Raw genomic sequence first — 22,383 nt, forward strand, 5'->3', positions numbered from 1 at the left:
TTTATAGTTTTGATGAAACACACGAGGACAACTGAATGTTGGAGGCTTGAAAAAAATGGCACTTGAAAATTTAAGCTCTCTCCAGAACCTCAATCGTCTAGCTTTGATTTTAAAACCTTGTAAACATTTGATTCAAATTCCATCGAAAAGAAATGCACCGAATAGATTGGGAATCCGATTTTTTCAGTACAACGCACTTACGAATCAATGATTGAACTATTGATGTTTTTGCTGTTAAAGTAATGAGTCAATTTGCTCTTCTAAACTGATTTCAAAATCTTTTGAAATCCACGGATTACTTGATACCGGTAAACAAATTGTTACTTTTTAGGGTCACTCTCTTGTAAACCTTGTGCATTTCTGTATCAAAAAAAAATATAGATTGATGAAAGAACATTTCGGATGATAGAAATCAATGGAGTTAAATTGCGAGTGCTTGCATCTGTAAAAAGACAAAGACCCAGCTTTGGAGGATTTCTATCAACCGATTGGAACCCATCAGACATTCTTTCAACCAAATTTTAAAACTTGCAAGTAAATTAAGATGAGTACAAAAAAACGCTTTCTATAAAATTTCCATAGATTTCATGAAAATTGTTAATGAATACATTTAAAATTGTTTTAGGTTTTCTTGCAGGAACTTTGATATATTAAAAAATAATTCAATACTTATTCTAAAAAAGTTCCCAGACCTAACTTTTTGTGTTTTGGACTTTGCTTATCATTATCCAAATGCACATTTTGAGTTTGGTATATATATATATATATATATATATATATATATATATATATGTATATATATATATATATATATATATATATATATATATATACTATACCATTTTTTAGTTTAAGGGATGTATGAACACAAAGAGAAAATCCTTTTTTACAGCATTGAACATTTTAGGCAAAAGACAATATTCTGATTTGAACAGAAAATTTAGATCACTTTATGAGGCAAAGTACTTAATTCTTCTAGTGCTATAAACCAAAACTAGCAGTGAACATAAAATCAACCGGAAAAAAAATTCTCGGCAGAGTTTTTTTTGTCTGCTGAACGTTAAAATGCTATGATTTCTGACAATTCATCCATATGGAGTGATTACAGTGTCCAATTCATGTTTTGTAGAGCTAGTTAAAAATTTCAGTTATAATCTCTAGTTATAATAATTTTCATCATCTGAAAATTGTTCCTTCGATATTGATAAAGTGTTGCTTTAGTTCAAGGATTCGCTAACTTAAAACATTTGTTAATTGTGGAATTATAAGCAAATTTTGTTGTCAAACTTGTTTCCATTGTGACTTGAAAATGATTTTTTTTTGCTAAGCTTGTGTTTCGAAATAGACAACTTGGACATCTGCTATCATGTGAATCATGAGGCTGATCAGAACTGAGCTCAACCTACGTTAAGTGTACATCCCCATAAAGAAGAACGTTATATCCATCAGCACCTATTATGTTCATCGTGTTTTTAATGTTTAACTCCTTCGATCATTGCATTTTTTAAAAGATTTGACATGAAAGTTTACCAAAACAGCATGATCTGAAAGGATGCTTCATCAAATTGTTTTGCTTTGATGTCAATAGTCCACAGCATTTGTTCATGAGAAAACTTCACGAACATTAGTTATCTTCGAAGAAACCTTTTGAAATCATAAGAATCATATTGTTTTTCAAATCAATCAAATCCGGAGCAGCTTTGAGGTGATTGAGCACATTGTTACCGCGGCCTTCAATTATCATTCTTTGCGAAGTTTAAGTAGTATAAGTTCATTATTTTTAATTTCTCTTCGTAGTTGATCCCCGATCTGCATCAAAATTTGCAATGAATTGATATTGGTTTATCGTTTTTCTAGTTTGGCATCTAAGAAACTACCCATTTGCTTTTGCTTTTCAGACTTTTGCCTTTATTTGCATTTTTTTCTATAAATTAAGCAAACTCCGCTAAAGGGTTTTTTTAGAGTTGATACCAGCTAACTGTTGGGTGATCACCCTATATAAAACAGGATTCATTTTTGCAAGCTTTTAATGGTATTCTTAATCGTTTTTTTTTGGCTCCTGGAGGTTGATGGCAGAGCAAATCAGCCCTGAATCAGTCTAGAGTCATTCTGTTTTTTTTAGGATGGCCAGTACTCTGTTCATGTCGCAAATTACACTGGATAGTCTTCTCTTTTAGTAAAATCTACTGCATGAAAAAAGTATGTTCAGCTTAAATCCCGCGAACAAGGTTGGGTTTATATGACATTCGAACTTCCACGTGGGTACTTGTAACATTTAATTTGCGTAGCAAGTCATAACTACTAAACTAAGCTAAGTGGGCTTTGTGGTAATTGTCTACAAACTATCTTAAGTAAAAAAGACTGTGTATTCTAGTATAGTTATTACCAGTCATAGGCTACAAAAGTATGACATTATTCCGCTTAGCTTTAATTTTGGGGTATGAGTAATGTTCAGACTATACAGGATGAGTTTAGCCTGGGCGAACTCTATGACTTCAATATAATCATAATCAAGAAAAACTGCACATAAAATATTCTGGAGATGCAATGTTTTAGAAATGAATTTAGTTTTTACTCTTGAAATGTGCAGGTTCAGCGCTGATGAAAAGCTCTGAGACTCAAGTTCGGGCTGCTAATTTTATTTGACCTTTTTTACGTATATTTGTTTTTATACATCGCTGGTTGAACAAGGATTTCCTGTTTTTCATCGATCAAAGCTTCTGTTGAGAATGGAAATTGTGCGTATCTGTTTGATTTCAGAGCTGGATTCAATGCTCAAAGATACATCATTATGGTGATCAGTTGCAGCTTCTTTGTGAATATTAGTACAGCATTAATATTCGAAAAGAAACTGCAACTATTGTGAAAAAAATACACAAAGAGTTCAAACAAGAGCTCAAAATACAGTTTAGAGTTCAAAACTTTATTCAGTTTATGCTCCATTTTATTCAGTGGATGTTTTGTGGTTCTTTCTTCTTCGGTATGTTTGCTGCATTCAGTATCATCGGTTAACACGATCAGAAGCTTTTGACATGTTTTGTTCTATAAGTGTGAATTTTTGGGTTTCACCTTTTAATGGAAGTTTTGTTTTTTGAATTTACAAAAAATTTAGAATGCTCAGTTTCTAGAATATCTTTGGTTTTAAACATTAGATTCATCAATCTATTCTGCTTCGCCCTCGCCCCTCAGCTTAGCGGACACATGTTATTTTCTTACATAGTAGCCTCCTATATAACTGCACATAATTTGCAAGTGGTTTGTTATAGAAAAGACTGGGTAATACGGTCAGAGTAGATAAAAAAATTTGTTGTTTTATTTGTTCGATTGTTCTTTGGTTTCAAACGTATGAGACTCACTGCATTTGACTTGAAAACGTTCTGTATTGGTTAATAACTATTGGTTCATAACTAGAAGACTTTGAACCCCCTTGGCTCTAAAATTGGCTCCCTTTGAACTGAATACAATTCTGTGGGTTTTTCTGCAAAGAGATACAAACAAAATAGCAAACGCCCTAAAGATTATTGAGAAGTGTCATTAAAAGATGAATTTCATTGGAATATTGAATCTCAATTCATGCAAAATTGCTTATACTTCCAATCAATCATTACATGAGGTTGAGAAATTCTGGCCTAAAAAGACGACGATGAGGACGACTTGGTATGTTTAAATATACTGAAGTTTAGTTATATGAGGCATGTAAGAATCTAAGACAGTCAAGAAAAAGTTGAAGGTTGCTCATTTTATTCTCACTTACCCTGTGAATATGGCTATTATGATGAATGAGGCATTTTTCACTTTCTTCTGCGTGACGTCAGCTATATGCGCAAATCTAATGGTCAAGAATCGGTCCAGTGCTAGATGGATCAGAATTGCTGAAACAGCTCCAATTTTTTTTCTAAAAATTACACCAGCCTTTTCCCGGACCATACCAACCCTATCACAACGCTGTTCTCATAATTTCCGATTTTTAATTTTTTTTTCAAAGAAAGTGCTCGTTTCCCTCCAAAATTTTTGCTCAAACAACAACCGATACTTTGACCGGGAAAATATTTAATTCATTCAAACTGCTTCGTTTGATTTGCAACAAAACTGTGAATTTCAAGTAAAAACATTTCAAGCGTCTCCCGGTACCAAACTTTCCAAAAAATGCTCGTTTTTAACGTTGGTTTTCCTTTTTTATGTAGTAATACATTGAAAATGTGGAGTAAGCTTACATACCGAACGCTCTGTAGATATTTGTTTATTAAATCGTATAAAAATCACACAATTTTTCATATGAAAATGATTGATTTATCGCGAGTTCACAGGAAAATCGGGTCATTTTTAACATGATAAATGCACTGAATTACAAAAAAAAATTGTGTAAATTTCACACAATTTATTGTGTGATTTTTATACGAAAAGAAATTGAGGTTAAGCCTGAGAAAATCGTGAAAATTTTTACGAGTTGTGAAAAATGTCTTTTTTATCGGGATGAGCTCTCATGTAAATCATGAGCTCTCATGTTTTTCACATGAAAAATTTGGTAAAGTTACAAGATTTTTTGTAATTTTTTTTAAAAAGTCAGCAGTATAGCTTTGATTGGGCTTGAGGAAGATGTGAAATGATTGAGTACCTGAAGTATTGAATGCATTGATATTGTAGGATGCTGTTGTGAAAGTATAGATAATTTTGATAATTCCTCCTTCAGCTAGTGGCTTCCCATCATACACAATGTACAGCATGTCGTGGATAATGAGAGCAGTGCCTAAAAATTATTATAAATCAAAATTATGGTTTCTGCTTAATTGCGTCGGAACAGGCTTAGGACGCTCTGGCTTGTTCTCAAAGCCCTTTATCATATTATTGTCCGCATTTCAGACTGCTCTTTTCATGCAAAACATTGCTCTTTTCTGATAACTAGGTCCACCTTTTTACATCTGAAACTTTCAAGTGGTGCCATCGCATCATTGCATTAAAGATTGATCAGGCTAAGGACATTCTATGAAGCCATGGTTAAATGAGAGCTTGCATCTTCACACAGACAGTTTCACGGTGTACGGAGATGGTCTCTCAATCATTCACTTTTGAATCGCAGACTTTACCTCTCGGTGGTCACGTCTCGCTTCCTTATTGTTCTGTCTTCAAATCTAGTTTCATTTTCCAACAAATCAAAACTTCTTTCATCTTGATAAAAACATTGTTATTAAAACAAGGTAAATATTTCCAAGATCATTTTGTCAAGAAAATATCAGGGTGTTCACAAAATAGAAGCATCTTTGAATAAAGTTTTATAAAGCAAGCTATGGCGAGATAATCAGGAACAACACGACAAGGCAAGAAATATGAGGTCGTAAACATGAAGTAGAACCTCGAAATCAGATCCAGCGAGAAATTGGAACGATGAGCAGAAATTAGCCGGAAATATTAAGAATGTCGGGATGTTAAGCTTTCGTTCATTGGTTAATCAATAATTGAGACTATTTTCCTCGTACGATGGCAATATTAAACGGATGACATCTCGTTATGTGCATAGTACGCACCTTATACAGGACTGCATCATAAATTAAGCTGTCGCTGATTGATTGAGACTGAAAATCAAAATTAATCCATCTCAACCTTCTGTTCTAATTTGTCATTACAAAATAAATATTTTATAATTCTCTGTGCTTTTCAAAGCAGATGAACAGAGTCGATTTCTGTTTCTCATGTAGAAAGTGATTTAGCTTAGAGGAGAAGAAAGACACGTACATCATGTATAAAGTATCATGAAGGGTTGTTTACCAGTGAAGACGACATCTACGGCTGCTTGGAACCCAACAGCTCCAAAGGTGTTCCTGAGGTTCTCATTTCCCACAATGATACGCATGAAGATGTATAAGTTGAGAATCACAATCACAGGAGCCACTGTCATCTGACACCACAAATTCAGATCCAGGCTGAAATTACATTGATATGAACAATTGGGAAATATGGCTGTCTGACATGGCGTGATATAAAATGGGGTTAAATGATAGGGGGTTAAATAAATAGGGGTGAAAAAGCGGGACACCCAAATATCTATCTAAGTCCAAAGATTCGATAAGGAAAGCAAAGGTTTGTCTGACATTTAAAATTTTCTCGTTGCTAGGAGTTCGTTGTGCTAAAGTTCGTTGTAAAAGTGGTTCATTTGAGCGGTCCTGTGGGAAAAAAATAAATATAAACGGTTGTAATTTATCACGCGAATAACGCAATCGTAATTTTTGTGTTTCTGTAATATTTAAGTCTAATTTATTCCGCTTTAAAATTTTTCATAGACGAAAGTATGCTCTGGTGTTTTTAGATATGCTGTCCTTAAAGTGATTTGTAAAATGAAGAAAAATTAGGTTATAAATGTTAATTATTTCTAATTTGCAACAAAAAATCAACGGATTTTCTGTCAAAAAGTCTACTTTAAAACAAGTTTTTATGGAAAAGTTAGATTTTATGGAAAATTTGTAACCATTAAACGCTCTATTAATTGGCGTCTTATGGCGTATTTTGGCGTATTAATTTTTATGGCGTCTTATGTTAACTAAGCTACCATATAAGTTAACTTTATACTTTTTGACGTTTTATAAACCCAAAACTAGCCTTTGTCTCTAATTTGAGAAAAAACATGTTAAGTCTTATGTTAAGTAAGATACCATAAAATTGAAACTTATACGTTTTGGGCATTTTTTGAATCGAGAATTGGCTTTTGGAACGGATTTGAATTTTAACCAAAAAAATTTGACATTTTTAAGACCAGTTTTTTTAATCAAAAAATTGTAACCATGAAAAAGTCCAAAAACATTCTATGGTGAGTAAGACACCAAAAATGTAAAGTAAAGAATTTTGACATTTCAAGCACAGAAATAAAGTTTCGAAATTGCAAGTGGCCCGTTTGATTGTTTATCAGCCAAACTCAAAATTTTGTATTATGTTTTTATTTTTAGTCAGTTTCCATGAAATCCACATAAGGTGTTTTATGGTTGCTATGCTTTCATGGTGGTGATGTTTACTTTGTTGGAATTTAATAAACGAAGTGATTGCACAAGAAAAACAACAATTCCGAACTTTTTCATCACGAAAATTTGCTCATCACTATTGGTAGAAAATTATTTTTTACTAGAAGTTGTATACATAACAAAAATCACGATGGTTTTTCCTAAAAATACGAAAACAAGTTTTATTAGAAGCATGCTAACAGAATAGTTCTCTGATGTTCGTTACATACTGACATAACTAAGGTCTAAGTGTTGTTGAACTCTTTAGCGATATATTACATAAATTTCAGGTTGTTCGGTTGTCCGGACTAAGTAGACATAGTGCATTTGCAATGACAGATTAAAGAATATTTTCAAAAAAGTTGTTAACCGGACAATTTCATTATCAATAAAATAGACTGCACTTTTCAAATAATTTTCAACACAAATTTGTTGCGCTTATACTGTCCTAGATCTCCAATTACTTCCGTCAACAAATATTGTTTTCATATTGCAGAGAAACGGGCATCAACATATAGAGTTATTATGCTGCAGAATTTGAAAATAGTGTCCGTGAACTTTGAAATTTTTCCCAAACAATATAGAGGTTCTAAATTTATTGTTTTTTTCTGTTCGCTCTTACGATCAGTAACCAAATTTTATCAGGAGTTTATTTTCTTCGCGATCATAAATAAATTAAGGCATTTCAGCAAAATTAGTAATGAATTGCTGTGTTTCGGTCTGTTACTGACTTTTTTGTGGCAACAAAAAGAAAACTAAACAAATGGAGCTCATCATTAGAACCCAATGAAGGCAAGAACCGAAACGAAGATATGAGAGTCGAAGCCGAATGCTTTATATTGATCGGTCAAATAATCTGATTGGTTAAATTGATTAGCCTGGGTGTTCTAATAGAATAAAAAATGTGTCAAATGTTGAATTGAATTAGTCATCGCCCCTTAATTATCGATGGTGTCCGGATGGGCTGCGCTCCTTTCAGCCTTTCCGTGGCTGCAACCCCCTCCCCGTGAAGTCGTTGCAATACCGGATAGACCATTCTTACGCTATTTTTTAAGTGTTTTCACAAAAAATGTTTTAAAGTACTGATTTTAAAATGAACAAATCAAAACTCTTAGAAAATAGCAAGATTGCTTGGGGCGGCGCAAAAGTTGTTGCTGGAGAAAAAACTGGACAAAATCGAATGACAGAAAAGTGAACAGCTGCGAACCAGTTGCATGAGAACTGAATAAACATCGAAACACTGAACGCTGAACTAGACTATTATTATGTTTATGACCATGCCTAACATTGAAAAAATTGAACTTTTGCTTTCGAAATTTACTTACAATGCAATCAAAGATTGCTTAACGTTACTGATGGATAAAATTAAAAGAAAAAAAGTAAATGACAAAAGTAAATGTTCAATTAAAGGAACGAATATTAGCACAAGAACGATACCCTTCAAAATATTGTGTTATCATTGACAGTCTTCCCCTGTACAATAACCAATGGTCCCTAACTGATACGTACTGATGTTTCTTGACAAATTCTTTAAAACTAAATTGAATAAAGTCAAGCAATAAACAACAACAGCTACCAAAAGCCTCGAAGCAATTTATTCCCCCGTAAATGTTAAATTTCTTAACTTTGATAATGAAAATCTTGTTTATGATAACAAAACTTTTCTCGCAAAACTGGAAAAAATTCATCCACATAATTTTAAACCCATTTTTTGCGAGAACGCTTATCAAGACACGTTGCTCAAATTAGAGAGAGAGAGAGCAGAAAAATTGAATTTAATTACAACAATTCACAACAGTCAGGTAAAAGTTTTTGTGGAAGAGAATAGCAAGACAGAAGACAGTGAGTAAAAAATTTTTGTTTATTTCTGACTTCGATAGGTACAGGGATACCGCTATTCAAAAGAAAACCAAACAAATTCAGAATAATGGACAGTTAATTTCATTTTACAATTTGAGAAACGATCCAACAGCTAATTCAACAACAACAAGGAAATAATCAAACAATAAGGATGTGGAAATGTCTCCCAGAAGTGCTCCTGAAACTCATGAATAAAGACAAGCGCACCTAAACTCTCAAAAAACCGCAATTGTTGATAATTTTTCTAAGAACAAGGGCAAAAAGTAAGTGACTGGTTCATATGTTTTTGCGCTTCAATAATATTATTACCTTTTCAAAACGTCAACGATATTTGCCTAAAACCAACGCTCTTTAAGATGCAATCATGGTCACTTACATCTTTTAATAAATCAGCTGCTGTCATAGCTCTAACGGAGACATGCTTAAGTGATAATGACGCTCTTAATTTTTTAACACAAAAAATTCCGAAAAAATAATAGTTAAAAACCGCTTCGGTAGATTTGGAGGTGGAGCTGCTTTTTACGTACGCTCAAATTTCTTCAAATCTTATGAGACAATTGTTCGAACACTATAGATGAAATCATTATTCGAAAAGTTACAGAAAAACTGGGAAACCATACACGATATCGTTAATATATCGAAACCGGCAAAGAGCGTTAGATCATTTTTCGAAAAGTTTGAAAATCACTTGTTTTTTCTTAAAACGTTTGAAAAATTGATCATCGTGTGTGGTGATTTCAACATTGATAGCATGAAAACTGACTGTATTAACAGAAAAGAATTGCTTGAGATTGCTGAGTCGTATAATTTACGCAGTAAAAACGATCAGCCAACAAGATTTTATGCTTCATCAAGTCGCGCATTTTTCTTTGTGAAAATCAAGTGGAAATTAGTATTATTATAACGTCCTTAACTGATCATTATGTCTTTAAAGCAGAAATCTTCAGAACAAAAGTGGCGAAAAGAAAACAAAACATATTAAATACCGTGACTTCAAAATGTCTAAAAAATCCGGATACGCACCTCTGTGCATTGTACAATCTCTACATCATAATCTCTAAAATTGACTGCCGTTTGAACCCTAACGAAAAAATGGTTGCCCTAGTTGAAGCTATAAAGATTGTTTTAGACGAATTTTTGTCCTGAAGATTTGGCAGGCTGGATTGGGATGATTGTAAAATCCGCAAAGCAATCAAAATAAGAGATAAACTTTATCAAAAACTGGTTAGAGGCAAAACTAATTCAGACCTTTAAGCATTTTGCAAAGCAAGGAATCAAGTTTCCTGATTCGTCGCAGTAAAATGAATTTTCTCAAATTGGTGAAAGATTTCAACTCATCTACCAAAACTTTGGCAAAAAAATAGCTCTGCAAAATTTCAACAACAATTTTGCCAATTTTGCCATTGATTATAAAATATCATCAAATATTCCTTCAAATAGTTCGTACAAGCCCAATTTTCCTTACAATGATAAAAATTTTGCAGTTTTTCCGACGGAAAAAAATAAATGCTTGATATACTAAAGTCAGCGGGCAAAAAAAGTTTGAATGGTCATGATGGCATTAGTGGCGTTGCTCTTAGCTATTTTAGGGTTGTAGTTAGTGACTTCCTGGCAAACGCTTTCAACAAAAGTGTGCAAGCAGGGATTTTTTATCTTTTTTTTAAAACAGCAAAAGTTTTCCCTCTCTTCGAAAAAGGAGCAAAGGATTACTGTAAAAAATACCGTCCAAGAAGTTCACTATCCTCATTGAGCAAATGTTATGAAAAACTAATGCATTTCTGTTTTTGGATATCCTCTAAAATGGCAAAATAGCCTAACATATCTTGGTGGTTTAATTGACAAAAAAAGATATCAGCAATAACATCATTCATGTGATTAAAACATTGAACAGTTTCCGCGGATTGGTTTATATTAGTCAAACAATTTTGAGGAAAAAGCAGCGGCACAAGTTTTATCGAAATAAGGTTGAACCAACAATACGTTATGCTTTAATTGTTTTTGATGCGACAACAGAAACCAAATTAAACAAGATTTTTTTGGCTCAGAAACTCCTTTTTGGGGCAATTTTTTTGTAGAAATCTTGATAGTATATCCGCAATTTTTACTTTCCGAAAAAATATACAGTATGTTTGAATTTTATTTTGTGGAAATATTCAAATAAGTTTTTCAGCAAATTAGGGGTAGCTCTCAACTTTTTATCACACATATTTTTGACAAAAGAGTTTCTTGTCCTAGGAGTGGCTTCAAATGTGTAGTAAAAACGTCAAATGTTAAGTCCCTATCACACGGAAATTCTCTAGACAATCGGACTAAAACAATCTCTAGAGAATGGGATTAAAACAGCCTCCAATTGTCTTCTAGAAAATGATCCTTTACAAACTAACATTAAAAAATTGTCAATATTTCAGTTCAAAAATTTTTCCGTAGCTTTTCTGATAACCACATATTTGAAAATGTCTGCTTGCATAAACTTTATAACTGTTCCCAAGTATCTCAGAATTGTAAAAGGCTCTTGTGCTTTATTTGAGGTTCATGTTGATGAAAAAACTGATTTTGTAAGATCACCTGCTCTATGCCCGTTCTAGTGGTGTCTTCTAAAAAAATAAATTACCGATCCGCATAATTACAGTGAGACCCTTTATTGTTACAATCAATAGATGGTACATGAGAACTCTTGTTTCAATCATTGTGATTACCGGGAAACCACATACAATCCTATTTAGATTACCTTGAACTCATGTAATATTTTTGACTCATGAAACATTTTTACCACCTAAACTTCATCCAGTTTTATTTCAGTTTCTTTTAAATTAATCAAAATGATTGTAGGCTTTTTTTTGGTGCACAAGCGAATCCCGTCATGTTGTAAATTGGTATAAAGTGTCACATTTATTTTGTTGTTCTAATCTTTTATGCCTTATCTGCAACATTAACCAAATATTTCTGAGGGTTTTTTCATGTCTCATTTTTAATAAACTAATGTACAAAAAGTCCTTGAAAGCATTTTAGAAGATCATTTAAATAGGAGTCAGACAATTATTACTGAGTGCAAGTTAATACATGATTAATACTGATTATACCTCTTATACTTTCAAAAATTTAATTTTAATTTTTTAATTTTCAAAAAAAAGTCTGAATGCGACTCAGTTGTCGGTGTTTTCAATTGTCTTATCTGAGATTTTACTCTAGAATTTCGTAAATCTCAGGCCTCTTCCAGCAGCTCAGCAGCTCATTTTTAACACATTATCTTTCAAAAAAAAATTTGGAAAGTATTTCTTCCTGTTTTATGTATTCTACAACCCATTTGTCAGCATTTTTCAATGTCTCATCAACATTCGGTATATATGGGTAAATTTACCTGCACAGTGTGCAGGAAATGCCATGTGCAGGTAAAATGTCTCTGCACAATTTTCCTCAAGGTTTGCTTACCTGCGCACCTTCCAGCTAAATTACCCCAGAAAAATTGCACGATGAGAAATTATTTTGTAATTCACTTTTAAGACGGAAAAATTGTTTTCAGAATCTTCTCTATGAAAGTAATGGACCGAAGCTATAAATAAATTTATGCAAAAAAGTCTTGAAGTTTGTAATATTCAAGCGTTTCGCAATAGCTCATCTTTGATACATTGTCTTTGAAAAATATTCCTACCTGTAGGCGACCCAGTTGTCGGCGTTTTCCAATGTCTCGTCTGAGATCATGTCCTCGCATGCCCCATCCATTGCCCTCCACTTCACATACTCTTTTATGCTCATGTTGAACTTCTGTCCCGCATATTTTGTAGCCATCACGTTCAACTGCGGCATTGTGAACAAAGCTGCTTTATTACGCCACAAATATTAAAGGTATTCTATTCTATTTTGCAAGATTTTAATTAATTTGAATTTACGGGCCATAATACGGGAATCAAGTCTTATATAGAAGGCGTTTAGGGTAATTTTAGGAATTTTTCTGCTCGCGTCAACCAATCAAAATATTTCGCAAAACAAGCACCTTAAAATATTTTGCACCATGGCCAATGAATATTCAAAAATGTTTAGATTTAGTGCTTGCTATGTTTTTAACTGGTAAGGTTGTAAAAGAGAAAATTACCAGTTCAAAAATAAATCAGGGAGTAATTTTTTGGGTTACATAAAAAGCAAGCTGCTCAAACTTAATTGTTCGATAAATCCGACTGGATGAAAGCAAAGGAGTCGAACCCCGAAGTAGAACCCATGCGCCAGCCGTGATTAATTGCGGCGAAACATGAAACGATCCTGAAAAGTTCGATAAAAAATCCTCGCCTAGTTCTAAAAAAATCAATTGCAATATTCTTTTAAGTGGACTGTGTAAATAATTGATTAATAATGCATAAAAATTTTTTCATCAAATTTGCAGAAATTTATTAACTCAGAAATTGATTTGCAAATATATGTAAGCGAAAAAATTAATTTGCAATTTTTGGTAAACCATAAATCGAATTTGCAGGTAGTATTTGTAGATGTAAAAAGAAAATTGGAAACTTTTGCATAAATTCAATTTGCAAATATTTGTAAAAGTACACATTAATTTGAACATTTTTGTAAAACTTTAAAATTGCGTTTGCAAATTTTCTTAAACTTGGAAAACAATTTTGCAATTGTTGTTAGCCAAAAAGTCTCAAATAGTATTAAACCTTGCTCGGAATATGTAAACATGTCCATAAAAAAGCGGCTATTTTAGGAAATTTAACGCCTCGATTTTATCAACTTGAGGGAACATTATAGTCAGCTATGGGCCCTCTAATAAAGCTTTACGCTCACTGGGCGTCACTTGTCTATCCCGTTCTGAAACCTCAGGTCTTGGCTCGGGGAAAATTGTTTGAAACATCTTCAAAAAAAACGAAGCACCGAGAAAATCCAATTCTTAGATTTTAACAACAACAGCGCACCAAAACAATCCAATTGTAACAACCAAAGGTTCAGGTAAGTGATACTTTTGCCTATTTTGTCCCAAGCTCCTCAAACCTAATTGTTCGATAAATCCGACTGGAGGAAAGCAAAGAAGTCGAACCCTGAAGAAAAGTAGAACCCATGCGCCAGCCGTGATTCATTGTGGCGAAACATGAAACGATCTTGAAAAATTCGATAAAAAATCGTCGCCTTGTTTTATAAAAATCATTTGCAATTTTCTTTTAAGTGGACTGTGTAAATAATTGATTAATAAAGCATAAAAATTTTTTAATTAAATTTGCAGAAATTTATTAACTCAGAAAATGATTTGCAAATATATGTCAGCGAAAAAATTAATTTGCAATTTTTGGTAAACCATAAATCGAATTTGCAGGTAACATTTGTAGACGTAAAAAGAAATTTGGAAACTTTTGCATAAATTCAATTTGCAAATATTTGTAAATGTACACATTAATTTGAAAATTTTTGTAAAACTTTAAACTGCAATTGCAAATTTTCTTAAGCTTGGAACACAATTTTGCTATTGTTGTTAACCAAAAAGTCTCAAATAGTATTAAACCTTGCTCGGAATATGTAAACACGTCCATAAAAACGCGGCTATTTTAGGAAACTTAACGCCTCAATTTTACTAACTTGAGGGAACATTATAGTCAGCTATGGGCCCTCTAATAAAGCTTTACGCTCACTGGGCGTCACTTGTCTATCCCGTTCTGAAACCTCAGGTCTTGGCTTGGGGAAAACTGTTTGAAACATCTTAAAAAAATACGAAGCACCGAGAAAATCGAATTCTTAGATTTTGACAACAACAGCGCACCAATACAATCCAATTGTAACAACCAAAGGTTCAGGTAAGTGATACTTTTGCCTATTTTGTCCCAAGCTCCTCAAACCTAATTGTTCGATAAATCCGACTGCATGAAAGCAAAGGAGTCGAACCCTGAAGAAAAGTAGAACCCATGCGCCAGCCGTGATTCATTGTAGCGAACATGAAACGATCTTGAAAAATTCGATAAAAATTGTCGCCTAATTTTAAAAAAATCATTTGCAATATTCTTTTAAGTGGACTGTGTAAATAATTGATTAATAAAACATAAAAAATTTTTTATTAAATTTGCAGAAATTTATTAACTCAGAAATTGATTTGCAAATATATGTAAGCGAAAATATTAATTTGCAATTTTTGGTAAACCATAAATAGAATTTGCAGGTAATATTTGTAGTTGTAAAAAGAAAATTGGAAACTTTTGCATAAATTCAATTTGCAAATATTTGTAAACATAAATAATTTAAAAATACATACACAATAATTTGAAATTTTTTGTAAAACTTTAAATTGCATTTGCAAATTTTCTTAAGCTAGGAAAACAATTTTGCAATTGTTGTTAACCAAAAAGTCTCAAATAGTATTAAACCTTGCTCGGATTATGCAAACATGTCCATAATAACGCGGCTATTTTAGAAAACTTAACGCCTCGATCTTAATAACATGAGGGAACATTATAGTCAGCTATGGGCCCTCTAATAAAGCATTACGCTCACTGGGCGTCACTTGTCTATCCCGTTCTGAAAATTCACGGTCTCGGTTTGGGGAAAACTGTTTGAAACAGCTTAAAAAAATACGAAGCACCGAGAAAATCCAATTCTTAGATTTTGACAACAACAGCGCACCAATACAATCCAATTGTAACAACCAAAGGTTCTGGTAAGTGATAATTTTGCTTATTTTGTCCCCGTTACTTTTTCTGCTCCATTGCTTGTTAGTTAAAGGTTCGTTGTTCGTTCTTATTAGTTCAATGCCTCCATTCAAATCGAAAAGTGAACGCGTTTCGGTAACATAATGCGGAAATCTTCTGAGTTGGAAAAACTCTCAAACTGGATTGTTTATAATATTTCAATTTTACTGCTCTGATTTGTTGCTCAATATCTAGCCAGTGCTTAGTATTAAAGTTTCCCGACTCAATTTTTATTCAAATCAAATCTTAAAGGAAACCATGTATTTGAAATGATTGTATATAATGATAAGACTTAGAGACTTTCTGGTATCTCTTAGCTCCTTTTTTAAGAACCCAAATCTAGTCCATGCGCTAAAGAAGATTTGAGTTAAAAAAAAAAGTAACGGGTAGGCTGTTAGGTTGATAACAAGAGTTCCTAAACCCCAACTCCTACAATAACCAGAAAAGTTTTCAAACTAAAGGTTGTCATGGAATGACATCTTTTGATCAACACAAATTTTTTGAAGAAAAAAATAGTATAACCACAAAGTTTCAGCGCAACTTATATTGCTTTCGCCTATCATCTAAAAAAAATTTCGAGCAATTTTTCTGTTTCTGGGCGTAAACAATCAATCAAACTTTGAGAATTGCTTTATTGGCACGGGAATTATATCTGCATATATCACTCAATTTGAGTTATTAAATAATTTGCAAAGTGTTCTGGCGCCTCGTAAAAGTGCTGATAGTAAACTTCAGTTGGATAGTGATGGTAATCAGCTATACACTGATAAAAGACATCAGATTTTTCCACATAGGTTCAGAGCTGGTGCAATAGAATTCTATTCATTCGCTGGACGATGATACTAAAAACAATTAGAAAAGCCGTCAGAGAGCAGTTGAGAAACAAAATTTAGTGCCCCGGAATTCTTCAGTCTGCGACAGTTTTTGATTAATGGGCAGATCTAAAAAGGCCTTGCTTAAAAGGCATATCGTGATGATTCTGAGCAAATCAGAGAACACCTTGTTATGCAAATTTTCTCGGAAGGATAGCTTGATCAGAATGTTAGATTGGAAATAAGGAAAAAAAAGGATATTCCCTTTCAAGATGCTGTGAAAAGAGCCGTACTTTTGAATCCAACGTAGAAGTTGGAGATTCCAAGCAAAAGCGGCGTTAAAAATGGTTTAACGTCCGAGTGGACCACATAAGTCAAACAAAAAGTCTCGAAATCAATAAAATTGTAGGGAGAGGTAGAAATCAAATCGAAGGAACAATGCGGTTTCATCATCATCTGCATTCCTTAGAAATCCCCTTTGGCCATCCCCTCAAAGATATCTCTTTAATTCATCTCGCTCATCCAGCGCCAATCGACGCATTAACTTTAATAAACAAATGCTTTGCGATCAAAGCAACCAAAAAGGCAAAACTGAAAAGAACTTTCGCAACTGTGGATTCAGTTCTAATAAAAGAAGAAACTGAAGATATGATATGCATAACCTTCAAATTAACTTAAAAGAAGTGGTCTAACCAAATAGGATTCAAAATCGGACCATGAATTCAACCAAATAAAAGGAAGGCTTTGAAGAATTTGTTGATAATCTACTGACAAAAGACCTATTAGAGCCGACCCATTCAGAATGGGCAGCGCCATTAGTTTCAGATCCCAAGAAAGATGGTAGTTATTGTTATTGGTTGGTCATAGACTACATGAAACTGAAATCCCAGACATCATGTCTGTTGCCACAGATTCAAGATATTCTGGAAGCACACAAGGTAGCTCTTATTTTTCAAATCTTGATTTGACAACGTGTTTCTATCAGATAGAAATATAAGTAAAAGATCAGCATCTTACTTCTTTTATAATTCCGTTTCGCTTTTGCCAATGGAAAAAATTGTTTATGGGGCTTTGTATTACACCTGTTGCTTTTCAAAGAATTATGGACCTGGTGTTAAAGGGATTGACATACAAAATTGTACTTGTGTATATAAATGACAACATTGTTTAAGGCAGATCGTTTGAGGAAAACCTGAAGAACCTAAATATCACCTTAGTTAGAATAGAAGAACTAAATTTGAAAATGTAGCCCTCATAATGTAGAATTTTTCAACATTCTATCTGTTTCTTGCGTCAAATTATTTCCAAGGATGAAAATTAAACTGATCCAGTTAAAATAGCCGCATTAAACTCGTACCCAGTCCCTAAAACGGTGAAGTCGGTGCGTGCATTTTTGGGACTACCAGGATTTCTCCAAATCTTTATACGAATTTTGGGTAGAATAGCGCAACCTTGTTATAGTCGATTGAATAAAGCGAAACAATTCCATTGGACGGTGGATTGCATTAAATTTTTTCAGATTTTGAAAAACACATTGCTGAACGCCCCAATTTGAGACTGTATTTTTGTCCTTTGTACTGATGTATCTCTGTCTGGCATCGGAGCCTTCCGTTCTCAGATTTTTGGTGGTTATTCAAAAATTATAGCTTATGCTAGAAAAACATTACAACAGTGTCAGCGTAACTATTCTGCAACAGAGCGGGAATGGTACTCAATTGTTTATATCAATCATTTTTTTCGAAAGTATCTCATTGGTTGAAGATTTGATGTAATAACTAATCACCGGGTTGTAAATTGGTTATTTTAATTTAAAGAACCTTATAGTTTGGTAGAAAGGTAGATAGAAAAACCAAATTTGTTTGATTTTGATATTAAACAACGACGGGGACACAAATATCACTTACAGACGCTTTGTTGAGCACGAACAACAATTCATATAATTTATGAGCAGTTAGCTTAGAGTCCTTAACAGAGACCGAATGCACAAACAAATGATTACATATTGGAAAATTTCGTAATTGATTTATCTCTCAGTGTCGCCCTCGGAAGTAAAAACTTCTTGGAGAGCCATCAGATTTGATAGGTTATTGGCATCAATTTGAGTTGTTAACCAAAAAAGATGACTGGATTTACCACCAAATAGTTGACACTGACGGTTCAACACAATTAAATCAACTTTATGTGCCAATTGTTGAAAATACAAAAAATTTAACTATAAATAATAAAGACATAGCAGCCAGTCATTTAGGCACTGCTAAGACCTTGCAACGTGTTTGGAAACGCTTTTTTTGGCTTGATGTCAAAAATGATATTGAGGCTTGCGTCTCCAGTTGCAATCGATGTCGAAAAAGGAAGGGTTTAAAAAAACATCACGTGGCAATGTTTTTATGGCCCGCTTCACACTCATTTCATCATATATCTTGTGACATCTTAGTTTCATTGCCTATTAGCGAATGACATAATTATATCCTCATGATCGGCGATATCTTTTCTCGATGGTTCGAGGCAATTTTTTTGCAGGACATAAAAAAAAATACTGTCTGTGTCTAATTTACTTCAAAATTTTATAAAGATGTTTGTCACGAACTGGTAATGAAGCCGACTTACGCCACACCCTATCTTCCACAGGGTAACACTAAATTTGAGCGAATCAATAGAACACTAGAAGTTGAGTAGGCAAAACATTGCGAAGAAAATCAAACTCAGTGTTTCTTGATGGCTTACAGGTCAACCGTTACTTGTTACTTTTAGGCAGAAGATGAGAATGCCTATTGACTTTTATATCCAACCACAATGGACTTTTGCTGTTCTCAAACTTTCGCAATTCATTGTACGCAACAACTGATTTTCGACACAGAAAGCTTGGCTCTCTTATAAAGGACTAAACTTCAAGTTGGTGCACTCACCAGTCGTGAAAACATGTCAATCAACAAAACTTAAAAACCATTGGATTGGTCCTTTTGTTATCACAAAGAAAATTAACTTTAAAAAGACAACCGAACAACGTTGAGTGGAAGAGTTGAAATCCAGTCAGATTATAATGACTTAATCTTTTCGAAACCTGATGAGAGATCTAATCAAGTTCAGCGACCACAGCCACGTAGTTCTAGCAGAGATTTGACTCATAGACAGGCAACGTCACCAGGCAAGGTCACCAAAATGGCAAGGTCATCAGAGTTTTATTATTTGCCTTGATGATTAATATTTGCCTAACCTACGATCGGAGTTGTCTGGCTTGCCAACATGGAAATACCTGAGAAAATTGAAAACTTAGCTGCAGGTTTTTGGTATTGGGCTGAAAAAACCACACTCTCCGTGTTAACATTATGTTAACATTAATTGCGATACTTAGCATTTTCATATATGGTGTAAAAAAATGTTTTTTCCCTTCGAATTTAGTGTAGGGCGTTCTTTTTCGTACCGTTGCCTCGCTTATGAATCCGTTCGCTCGACTTCTCAGGACCAGGGATGGTCATCGTCAGACAATGCAACTACGCGATCCTGTCTCTAGTGTTCCAAAACAACCACTGCTGGAAGCAGTGCCAACTAAAGAAGTAAGAGATAGCCTCTAACCTACAGAAAGGATAGCGGCTATACAATCTTTAGTTCTGTTTACAATTGTAGTTGGGCCGAAGAAGTAGAGATGTCTGCGGGTCCTTCATTTGAGGCCAATATTCCTAATTTGTGCTTCTTTTTTTGTAGAGATGCCAGAAATCAATCTTGGCTCGATGCCAACAAACACACCTCGAATTAAAACTGACGCTCAATTCTCAGAAAAAAATCCCTGGTGCGCCCTCACCGATAAAACAGGAAACAGAAGACGAAGAACTGGTGTGCGTAAACCGTATACAAAAGAAGGTGAAATTTAATGTTCAGAAAGTATGTCCTCTAAAAAAATGAATTTCCGGAGAATGTAGGTGGCAAAGCGAGAACTAAGGGAGGGCGTTATTGCTCTCAGTTTGACAGACCGAACACCTATGCTTATACAGAAGAACCTTGTCGGAGGAAAAGCTAGTGGTCTCCTACAGAAAGACCCGAAATAAAGTATCAAAATTAAACCGGAGTAGGTACTTCTAAAATTAGATGGATTTCTGACTCCTGAGCAGGCGGGAACTTTTAAAAAAACGAAAATGCGACTTTAAAAAACAGGTTATTAAAATTGCAAAAAGATCTACATAGATCAACCCAACAGCTGTGACAGCCAAAAAAGAAAAAGAGACATTTGTAACGGAAATGAAACGTTTAAAAACGAACAATGAAAACTTTTAGGAACAAATGGATGAAATGAAATCAAAAAATACTAGAATAGATGAAGATATAATTCTAACTGAGTACTCTTTGGAAAAAACGAATTAATAAAAAACTACAAGAGGTTTTAAAATTTGAAAAAGGCAAAACAGAGAAGCTAAAAAAGAAGATGATCGATTAAGGAAGCATTTTGTATTATGATCTAAGGAAGAACTTGAGATTTTGGCACCGAAAAATTGAAAAAAAAACAAAACAGAGAAGCTAAAAAAAGAAGATGATCGGTTAAGAAAGCATTTTTTGTATTAAGTTCTAAGGAAGAACTTGAGATTTTGGCTCCGACATAATGATACATTAGGCAGTTATTACTCCAATTTCAAACAAAAATTCTTGATCACATGATCTTCGGGGCTATTTTTGAACTATTTAATTTAAACAAAATTACTCATAAAATTTTGACTTCAAGTTTTCAAGAAAAATGAACAAATACTGAAACCTTTAACAGCAAAATGACAATCATTCTTAAAGTGCTGCACACGCATTTCCGGATTCCACTGACTAACAGAGGCAAAAAACATCAAGGCAAATTGTTGACAGCGAATGACTGCGAGATTCAATTGATCATAAAAAGACTTATAAAACTCCATATTAGAGGGCCATTGACTCTTGTTATTAAGAGACTAAAACCAGTTGAAATTTTCGTAAAAATAGAAGAACACTTACAATCAAAAATTATGATTTTCAATTGCAAAGAGTGGTTTTTCTTACAAGCCGTAATTATGAAACCGAGTCATAAAGTCAACAGAGAGAACAAAAAAACAGCTCAAGATTCAGAATGTCTTTTTTATTTTTGAAACAAATAATGTCCAAAGCCATAAAAAAGTTCTTTTGTCACCTGAATGTTTGATAAATGTGCCCATAAGCCCCTAGAAAGCCGACAAAAACATATCAAACCAAGTAAAAAGGCCTCACAAAGAACAACATGTGCAAGCAAAATGCGAAAATTAGTTAGAAAATATTTCATGCTTCAAATCAACTATTTATGTTTCTCCCATCAAAATTGGGAGAAGAACCACTAATTAGTAAAATCACAAATTAAATTTGTTTACTCATTGACAACGAATTTCAAAATCACTTAGTACAGATTTTGAAGAAAAAAAGTATTGGGGAAAAGGTGTGCGCGCAGTTTTAGACTTTTTCGTATTTTAAAGTTTTCGATTTTAAAATTTTTTAAAAAATTTTTTGATTTTAAAATGGTTGATTTAAAATTTTTTTAAAGTATTCTTCACAATGGCACAATTTTCATTTTTTTCCATTTATTCTGCACAATTTTCAATTTTTATTGTAATAATCCTGGCAAAATTCGAATTCTGTGCTGAGACCTAGTTCGAACGCACAAGGCACCTTTTCCTGCTACTACTAATACATAATTATATAGTTATATCTTAATATTATATTTTTGATTTTGATCCCCAAATCTATATTTAGTATGATTAAATATACGTCTATTTAGATAAACACAAAATCTACATTTATCTCTAGTGAACCTAAACTGTGATATATGTTTGTATATTTTACACATACTTTTTGATATATACAATTCTGGATTATTATAACCTTTGCTCATATGATAAATTGTACCTCTCTTCCTAATGATTACCTCACATATAAAAGAACCATAAGGCTGATCTATACATTTATTACAACACTCTCTCCTTGATTTATCTCTACAATTACGACACTTTATAAGCTTTTTATCAGTTTTGAAATTCTAACAGAAAATTTTCTAACAGTCGTAATGAGTGTTTTATCTGTAAT

At 33.4% G+C, this 22,383-nt stretch overlaps 2 protein-coding genes across 2 annotated transcripts in view; one reads left to right on the top strand and one right to left on the bottom strand.

Moving 5' to 3' along the window:
- Positions 1-12,717, bottom strand: part of LOC142348330 (uncharacterized) — a 35,699-nt gene extending 22,982 nt beyond the window's left edge. The window contains exons 1-4 of the mRNA XM_075399638.1: positions 12,496-12,717; positions 5,764-5,918; positions 4,616-4,747; positions 3,755-3,872 (exon numbers count right to left, since the gene is read on the bottom strand). Of these exons, the coding sequence (XP_075255753.1) occupies positions 3,755-3,872; positions 4,616-4,747; positions 5,764-5,918; positions 12,496-12,650 (560 nt within the window). The 5' untranslated portion in view covers positions 12,651-12,717. The remainder of the gene's footprint in view (positions 1-3,754; positions 3,873-4,615; positions 4,748-5,763; positions 5,919-12,495) is intronic.
- LOC142347941 (proton-associated sugar transporter A-like) overlaps positions 1-22,383 on the top strand; it is a 129,891-nt gene that overhangs the window by 76,886 nt on the left and 30,622 nt on the right. The gene's annotated exons all lie outside the window — the stretch shown is intronic.

This window comes from Convolutriloba macropyga, chromosome 10 (genome assembly GCF_964194025.1).
Source record: "Convolutriloba macropyga chromosome 10, txConMacr16.3, whole genome shotgun sequence".
In the NCBI taxonomy this organism is placed as follows: domain Eukaryota; kingdom Metazoa; phylum Xenacoelomorpha; order Acoela; family Convolutidae; genus Convolutriloba; species Convolutriloba macropyga.